The 9,906-nt window shown below is 38.4% G+C and overlaps 1 protein-coding gene across 1 annotated transcript; it reads left to right on the forward strand.

Moving 5' to 3' along the window:
• Window positions 1–532: 532 nt before the first annotated feature.
• Window positions 533–9,445, forward strand: smarcb1a (SWI/SNF related, matrix associated, actin dependent regulator of chromatin, subfamily b, member 1a). Its single transcript, XM_034117518.1, has 9 exons — window positions 533–667; window positions 1,548–1,659; window positions 2,522–2,651; window positions 4,367–4,504; window positions 5,874–6,001; window positions 6,117–6,283; window positions 6,384–6,574; window positions 7,750–7,881; window positions 8,996–9,445. The coding sequence occupies exons 1-9, from the start codon at window positions 584–586 to the stop codon at window positions 9,033–9,035; spliced, it is 1,122 nt and encodes a 373-aa protein (XP_033973409.1). The 5' UTR covers window positions 533–583; the 3' UTR covers window positions 9,036–9,445.
• Window positions 9,446–9,906: the final 461 nt, after the last annotated feature.

Below are 9,906 nucleotides of genomic sequence, written 5' to 3' on the forward strand. Positions count from 1 at the left end.
CACTGGGGACATGTTTCTAAAAAAAGTAACTTTATTTTCATGATTATACGTAAATACTTGTAGCCTACTGTCTTCACAAAAATTGTAATGCTATACTTTTTTTGTGTAGTAGGCTACTTCTGAATTGTGGTACAAGTACTTTTACTTAAATGTAGGGTAGGTAAGAATGGAGAAACCAGCTCGAGTGCGCTAGAATTTGAAAGTAGCAGCCGGAAAAAATCTGCCCCTTCTCCAACACACACGAACGCGCACATGACCAATGAGGGCACGAGATACATTTGTGCACGAGATGGAAGGCTGACAGGCAGGTAGGCCATCCAGTTATTTTAGCTGGGCTAATAGTGCTTTTTACAGCGCCACGGCTTCCACAGATGACATTTTTTTATGTATTTATTGTCAAAGCATTTAATATATTCATTGCTATCGGGATGTTAAGAGCATTCCATGGAATATAACAAAAAGTGTTTCTGAATACGTCATCCATCACTGTTGATTGTTGATAAACGAGTGCAACGTCACTTCTCAGCGACAGACCGTTCTCGCACATGCGCAGTAGCATTGAGCTTTGTTATTTCATTTCACTATGGCGCTTAGCAAAACGTTTGGACAAAAACCTGTTAAATTTCAGCTCGAGGAGGATGGAGACTTTTATATGATCGGATCGGAGGTTATAATTCTACTTATTTATTCAACCATAGTCTCAATTATGTACTTATTTGTCAGAAAAGTGTCGTTAAACCTGACAGTCGTCGTTAGCAGCTAGGTAGCAGCTAACGATGAAGGACGGCGCATCAACACTCATTCATTTATTTAATGTTTCTTGTTAATTTAGCTGAGAACAGCCATGAAGATAACATACAATAATTAATATGATGTTCCAACAGTACGAAGTCTTCTCCAGAGGTTCAACCTGGTTTCTCTGGCTGAGCTATCCAACGTTATACAATCATGCTAAGCTGCTATGCTAGCTAGCTAAAGGTGTTTATCCAACAAAAGCTTGTATAGGACAGTCTAACAAACACCGCAATGGGGGTGTTGGACTCATTCTTTATTAATGTTATAATTGATTTATCATCATTACTATATGGTTGTTTGTTACGGTACTATGGTTCCTCTCACAGTGTACGTGTTAGCTGTAACGTTAGTTCTCGGACGTAAATACTGACCTTAATTCCAATACAGATTTATAGTAGTTGAATGTTTTGAACGTTTTTTTTTTTTTTTAAACCTCTTAGACTAGATTTAACATACAAATACAAACTTAAAACATGGCTGTATTCATGAGAAACTCATGATAGTTATCATTCGCCATAATTTTCTTGAATAATCAACTATTTGTTTTGAATATGAAATATAAGAAAAAAACTGAAATCTGACTTGACATGGTTATCCCGTAGCTAAACTCCAAAATATATCATACATAGAGGAAAACATACAAATAAAGGGCAACCAGCAAACAAAAGGGTTGTAAGAATCCCCAAGATTCTTTGGTCGGTGGTCTGCCTTCGTGTTTCTTGATTCTGTTTTTTTTCTGTGTGTGTGTTCAGGTGGGAAACTACCTCCGCATGTTCAGAGGCTCCCTGTATAAAAGATACCCGTCATTATGGAGGAAACTGGCATCAGTAGAAGAGAGGAAGAAGATAGTGGAGTCATCACACGGTCAGTAGAGTGCAGTCCTGAGACTATATTCACAATATATACTCCTAATATTTTGTGATTCACCTAATATTAAAACCCGTACCACTGAGAAATGTTGTACGACAGACTACTTTGGAATTTTTTAATAAATAGATCAAATTAGGAAATGTGTTTTGGCTTAAAAAAAGGTAAGAACATATGGAATAGTCCATCCCAGTTTCTTAAAGTCCAAGGTTATATCCTTAAATGTCTTGTTTTACAATTTCAAAACCCAAAGAGGTTTTCCTTGCTAAAAGATTGATAGTTTGGGATTTTAAAATAATGTAATTGCCACTAACTGATTCGCTGTAATGTTTAAAAGTATTATTGACACTAAGAGGTATTGATTAAATAAATAAAAAGGAATCTTGAGAAAATTAAAGGATTTTATTGCTTTTTTTTCTTCTTTTAAAAAAAAATGTATCTCATTCTATTATTTAAGTTTTTATTTGTTTTTTTGTTGTGATTTACCTCAACTTGATGTAAAAACACGAGTTTGTGATCTGAGCATTTCTGTAAATGAACTCAGTCAATAAGGAAAAAGTATTACAACAATGAGAACTGTATCTTCACAAATAGAAATTCAAAACAAAGAAACATCTTAAACTACAGAAAAACAAATTGTTCACACGTTTAAATATGTTTTGTTCATCTCTTTCTGAACAACATCCTTATACATTTATGTTTAAAAGGATAAGAAAATGGCATTTATTTAGCTTTTGAGTTACACATCGCCTCATTTCATAATTAGGGTTAACAGAATTGTTCACAATAATGAGTCGAACATTACCAGGTTCAGCTGCTCTTGTTTCTGTCGTTGATTTGATCCGTTTCTGTCCTTCAGATCACGGCTACACTCAGCTGGCCACCAGTGTGACCCTGCTGAAGGCTTCCGAGGTGGAGGAGATCCTGGAAGGAAACGATGAGAAGTACAAAGCTATCTCCATCAGCACTGAGCCCCCCGCCTACCTCAGGTACCCCCGCCATCTGAGAACACAAATGATAGATATGGGAATGCCCCTCTATTTAGATGCTTGCCTCACAATCAAAAGGTTTCCTATGTTTCCATTTTGCTTTTCAAGAAAAAGAGTACCGTAGTTTTTTTTGTGAGTTGCAGGCTTAACTTACTCAAGGAACTTCATCTGTGCAGTGGACAAAAAAGACTGGTTATGACTTATTATTAATAAAACTTTAATTAATTAATTAATTTCAAATGTAAAATGTTACCAATATACTCACGGACCACTAGGGGGCGCTCACGGACCACACTTTGAGAAGCACTGACCTAGAGTATCTTATTTTTTTCCTTTTTTAATGAATGATTATTGATTAATTTGTCAACTGACAGGTTGACAAGTACATTTACTAAAGTACTGTACTTAATTACACATTTAAGGTACTTATCCATGACTTTTGTACGTTTTCGTGCCACTTCCTACCTATACACCAGATTTCAGCAAAAAATATTTTTGCTCCACTACATTTATTTGATACCTATAGTTAGTTTACTTAACAGGTTAGGATATTGCTCACCGAAAAATGTTACGTTTTTAAAATATAATGTTTTGTTAGAAATGAAATGACCCTACAGTATGTACAGGTACAGCTGAATCAATGTATTAACTGGTTGTTTGAAATAAATATTGATGATCACAATAATGATGATGATGAGAAGAAATTGGACAAATAAGGCAAATCCACCCTGAACCAACAATCATAAATGTGTTATAGAATGCATATAAAGGTACAAAACTGATTAAAGGAGAGGGTCAGTAACTGACAACTAGTAGGGGCTTGTTGTTTTGGGGGACAGGGATCTTGACAGTGTAGTAGGAAGCAATGGCTGCTGAAGAGAATAAAACGACTGGAAACAAACCCTAAAAGCATCCGTTTTTCAACACGATATGAAAATGATTACTCAACGTCTGAAATCTAAAATTGATAACGGAAGAAGAATTAAACAGGTCGCTTGTATCAAGAGGTCAGTCTGCACATTTTTGATGCGACCTATTTGGAAATTAGAGATAAGTACATTATGTCGAATGTCTTTTAGCTGATGCTTTTTGAGTTTATGAAAGCGCCCTGATTAAAGCGGCATTCATAAAAGCATACTTGTAATAATTAAGGATGTTTCAGTTTGCATAATTATCTTCATGGTGATTTGGAAGAACATATTGGCTGTGTTAATAGAAAGAAAAAAAAGCACGTTTTCAAACATGTCCATCAGTAGTAGGTCCACAGTAAATGGGTTTAACATGTGGTTATGTATTTATTTATGTATTTATTTATTATAAGATAAGATTGACCTTTATTGATCCCCGTAGGGAAATTTGGGTGTCATAGCAGCAACAGAATAAGACAGAAAAACAGATAGTACACATGCGATAATAAGAAAAATAAAAACAAAACAAGTTAAAATAGGAATGAACATGTAGTAATAGTATTAATCAAAATGAAGAAAAATCACATGAGTTAAACTCTGAATTTTAACAGGTGAATGTTCATATATATACAGATTTATATAAAGGTTAAAAATATATACATGTAAATTATTATTATTATTTGGTATGTTACCCTTAAACCAGTGAGATTATAACTGTGCTGCATGTTGTCATTGAACTAATTGGACATTTGAAAAAAGCCCATCTTACCTTGTCGGGTTCCCACATGTGTTTGGTTCTGCCCCCAGGGAGCAGAAGGGCAAGAGGAACAGTCAGTGGGTCCCCACGCTGCCCAACAGCTCCCACCACCTGGACGCAGTGCCCTGCTCCACCACCATCAACCGCAGCCGGAGTGGCCGCGACAAGAAGAGGACCTTCCCCCTGTGGTGAGCAGCCTGCGCCCCCCACTGCTGTGTTTAGTCACGCAGAAACGCGGATCACGTGCACCATAAGGTTTAAAATAGGGCTGTCAGTCAATTAAAACATTTAATCACAATTAATCGCATGGTGTCCATAGTTAATCGCGATTAATCGCAAATTAATCGCACATTTTTTATCTGTTCTAAATGTACCTTAGAGGAATATTTTTCAAGTTTTTAATACTCTTATCAACATATGAGTGGACAAATATGCTTTATGCAAATGTTTGTTTATTATCATTGGAACAATGACAAATATTCTCCTGAATATTTTCAATACAACAACCTGGAACCTCTCTCTCTCTCTTACACTCTCTCCCAACCCCGTCTTCTTCTCTGCACTGAGCCAGTTGCTCAAACAGACAAGCCTGTTTACAGTTGTCGGCGAAATGCCGCTCCTCTGTCTTCATAACAGTCAAAGCATGAGACTGAAGTTCCCACTGTGGGTCAAAATAATGCGCTGTGATGCAGTCGACACGTTTGATGCGATCCGAATGATCTCACACAATCCCTCGTCCTCCACAATGTTAATTGTCCTGCAAGCTGTAGCCACCCATTTAGCTATCGCTGTTGAAAGCTTGCTGCTCGTAGACGCCGCGTTCAACCGGCAAACTTTCAAGCGTGGTCTACCGCAAGCGAGCGACAGGAGCGGGGCTGTCAGCATCAGCTGTGTGCTTGGCTTGCTGTTTAAAACACCCTTTTTTGTATCCATATCTCTCGCTAGAATCTCCCACCATCCAACTAACAACAACAACAACGTCAAGCCTTTGGGCTCTGAAACTATGGGGCGGGCCGAGGACAACTACACATCGCACGTTAATGCGTTAATCGCACGTTAAAATAATTAGTGGCGTTAAAAAAAAATTGCGTTATTAACGAGTTAACTTGACAGCCCTAGTTTAAATATATTGAAATATATGTATATACTAATAATAATAAAGCTTTATTTATATAGCACTTTTCATACAGCATATGCAGCTCAAAGTGCTTCACAAAATGGCACACATCACAAGTTAAAAATAAACAACAAGAAATTCCCCTCAGATTAGATGTTAAGAACTTTACAGGTACATGCAGCAAAATATAACATTTTAACAGGTTAAGAGACACAAGGAGGTCAAAGGTATGATTATACAAATACAATACAATAAAATAAATAATGATTTATCAACTGAATCGATGCAGCAATATAAAAGCCCATAAAACAAATTGAACATATAGGTACAACAGAAATACAAATAAAAAGATAATAGTAATACAAATGTAATAGGAATTAGATCTAGTTTCTAGTTTCTGTTGCAGTTGGTGAGTTTTTTTGTGTTTTCTTCTTGCCCAGCTTTGACGACCACGATCCAGCAGTGATCCACGAGAACGCCACTCAGTCTGAAGTCCTGGTTCCCATCCGCCTGGACATGGAGATCGAGGGACAGAAACTCAGAGACGCTTTCACCTGGAACATGAACGGTAACGCCCCAACATCGCCTTTTCTCTCAGCTCAGCAAAATAGGATATCAAAGCAAAAAAACATTGGAGCCAATATAAGTTTTGACAAAGTTCTTTGCCTTTTTGACATTCCCAGAAAAGCTGATGACGCCCGAGATGTTCGCTGAGATCCTCTGCGACGACCTGGACCTCAACCCGCTGGCCTTCGTCCCCGCCATCGCCTCCGCCATCCGACAGCAGATCGAGTCGTATCCCACAGACAGCATCCTGGAGGAGCAGTCGGACCAGAGGGTGATCATCAAGGTGACGCTCTACTCTGCCTGGAGCTCATGAAGAATCTATCAAATGTTTTCATAGCAAACGATACTTGAAGCCTATTCTGAGAAATGCTTTTGGTTTTCAGTTGAACATCCATGTGGGGAACATCTCCCTGGTGGACCAGTTTGAGTGGGACATGTCCGAGAGGGAGAACTCTCCGGAGAAATTCGCCCTGAAGCTGTGCTCCGAGCTGGGCCTGGGCGGAGAGTTCGTCACCACCATCGCCTACAGCATCCGCGGTCAGCTGAGCTGGCACCAGAGGACGTACGCCTTCAGGTACTGTCCCCCAAATACAGAGCGGGAGGTGTGGTGGAAAGCATGTGAGCTCAGTGTCCTATCTCCCAAACATCATGAGTACATTTTGAACTTTAACCGGTAAAAGAAATACAAGTAGTAGTACTTGACAACACATGCTCAGCGTTTACCCGAATGAAACGAGGCAAATACAAAACACTGCAAATAACGTAAATATATTTGTACTTAATTCTAAAGTGCACAACATGTTTTATTTCCATCATTACGTCAATCTCCTTGGGTTATAGCTTGATTATAGCTGTAACGTTGATAATAAGAAACCTGAAGAATTAGATATTTGAACATTCAAGAATACAAACAAATATTAACATAATGTAATAGTGTATTGTAATGTTTTTGAAGGGGCACTTTTATCACACATTGATAAATTATTGATCATTTTGAAATATTACATTTTCTCATTTTGAAAACGTGCAGAAACAAGCGCTTTGGAAAAGTCTGGCCTGTTGACATCTCTGTTGTTGTGTATGTCGTTGCCATGGCTGCTATTTACTGCTCTCATGGATATTGTCTGGGTGAAACCTAGCCGACAGTCTGTCTGCGAGTTCCTTACCTCCCCGGGATGTGAAGTAATACAATATTTCTAAACCCAGACTGATCTCCGTAACAGTTGGATATCCGGTGTGGAAGAAATATTCAATTATTTTTTCTGCTTATTTCATGACAACGATTAATGATTGGTAATGCAATCAATCAAACAGAGATGATCAGGGCGGTGTAAAAACTAATGTTCATATCAGCATGCATGAAGTTAAATCCATTATTTTATTTGCTTCTCTTCTCACGCTTGTTTCTTTGGAGTTGTGCTGTTTCCTAAAATATCTTGTTTTCTTTCAAAACAGGATGTGTTTTTCCCGTCTTTCCTCACGCTGCTCATCAAAACTATGCTAAATGTTTTAGTAACATGTCATAATATTACGCTATTGTTACCGTTGCTTGGAACTTGCGTGCTTCAAGATTTGCGTAAACGGGGGGGAAGTGACTCCCTGTTATGGATTGATTAGAAAACATCCCATCTGAGTCACTTGAAAGGAAACCCACATCTGAGTCTCCAGCTGCAGCCGAGGGAACACATCCACTGAGTCCGCAGTGAAGTACATCCATAGTGACCATTGTTTTTGGTTGGTGTTTTGCAGTGAGAACCCCCTCCCCACAGTGGAGATAGCCATCAGAAACACAGGTGATGCCGACCAGTGGTGCCCCCTGCTGGAGACCCTGACAGACGCAGAGATGGAGAAGAAGATCAGAGATCAGGACAGAAACACCAGGTGAGTGAGGCTGAGGCTTTAATGCACCTCCATGATGGAGCAGTCAGCTGTTTGTTACCATACTTCCTTCCTGTGGAGATAAAAAAAACCTAGAACAATATGGAAATCAGAGGTATATATATTATAACCCAACTGATCTATTTAAGATCAAAACAGTTGCTTGTCAATTGAATCATCCATTACTTGTCTAATCGTTGCAGCTTAATTCACTATTCTACTTTTGTAGTGCCAAATAACATAGTTCAGTCCTGACTTAGTAAGGGACCCGTACAAAAAAGAAGGTAATACATTCATTGATTACTTTAACAGGGACAGTGCACATTAATCAAAATTAATCAGATATGATGAACACGATCATCTTGATAAATGATCATCTTTTAGGTCATTTTTGAAAAGTAAAATGTCAGACATTTGTTGTAAACTGAATAGTGCTTAAAACTTAATCGATTGAGTAACTTCATGAAGAGTAGATCAGATGTTGATATATTGGATAATTGTTTAATTATAAAAATGTTTTAAGTTGATGGTTCCAGCCTCTTTTTTTGAAGATCATTTTTTACAATTTCCTGGCATTTTAAAGATGAAGCGATTCTTTGGATTCAAATGGTGTCCATTTGTTGCAGCCGTATATTGTTTTTTTTGGTATATTTCAGAAATAAGATCTGTTGCAAACACATGTTTATTATACTTAGACAATGTTTAGTTGTCTCATATAGCCACTTGTTAGCAACCGCCATTTTAAGACACGTAAAAACTTCTGACATTCACCAGTGAGTTATTATTGACATATTTGTCATTGAACAAATTATTATACAAATCTTATTTGCACCTTATTTCGGGAATCTAACCAAAAACCCAATCAAAATACTTTGATACAGGGGACCGTCATTTCTAAAATGCTTACTCATTTCCACGCTTTAGGACTCATCCCTGCACCACTCTGTTTGGAAGACGTTACCCTTCAGCATTCAACCACAGGACCCATTAAATAGATGAAATGATAAAATAACATTGATTATCATCACGTTAAACGAATAGTATTTGGACCTCTAGTAAGAAGAGTGAGATTTGTAATAGTCTGCGGTTGCTGACACTGTTGCCCTTCTCTCCACAGGCGAATGAGGCGACTGGCGAACATGGCGCCTGCGTGGTAGGGCGACGGCGCCCCCTGCAGGAGCTCGTCTTCACTGAGGTTTGGTTCTGTCACGGTACAAACATCAGCACCAGAGACGTCCCTCCATCGCGCGCTGGATGTCTTTTCTGCTCCACCGGATTCTCAGTCAGACATTCACATTTTCATTTTTTATTTTCATTATTGATGTTATTACTTTGTTCTTTTTGGCAAAGCCCCCGGTAGAAAACCCCGTTGTGTTCCCCTCAGACCCCCGGTGTGGAGAGGCTGCTCTCTCACTTTGACCACTGACTCTCTTTACCTGACCAGAGGGAGAAAAAAAAAACCACAGCCAGTCTCAGATAATATATTGTTATGTTGTATTTGTTGTCTTTTTGTACATTTTAATAATTCTTACAAAATAAATAAAAAAAGTGAAAGAGCTTGATTTGACATCTTGTTATATTGTGCATCAATTTAAAGAAGCCCTAAAATTCCTGTGTTCCCTCCAGAGGGAGTTTCTCTCCCACACACTCACCCCCCCCAGCTTAAATGGTGTCCATCACAAGTCAATGACCAACTGCCTTTCAGAAGTAACAGCACTCCCATCAGCCTCAGCTGCACCTTTAGTTCTGTGCCAGTCAGATGATGCTAGGATGCTAACACGCTAAACAAAGAAGTTGAACATGTTAAACATACCACCTTAACATTGTCATGTGCGAGTGTTAGCATCTCTTTGTTAGCATTAAGCTTAAGGTCACCTTTTGTCTAAATACAGCCTCTTCGAGCTGGTCAAATATGCAGTGTCATTTCTAAAAGTGAGCTAATTTGTTCAGTTTAAAAAAAAAAAAGGCTTCTGTATGTTGAACTGACAAGTACAAATAAAAACTTGCCTGCCTTTTTTTTTACGAGGA

Source organism: Trematomus bernacchii, unplaced genomic scaffold, assembly GCF_902827165.1.
Source record: "Trematomus bernacchii unplaced genomic scaffold, fTreBer1.1, whole genome shotgun sequence".
In the NCBI taxonomy this organism is placed as follows: Eukaryota; Metazoa; Chordata; class Actinopteri; order Perciformes; family Nototheniidae; genus Trematomus; species Trematomus bernacchii.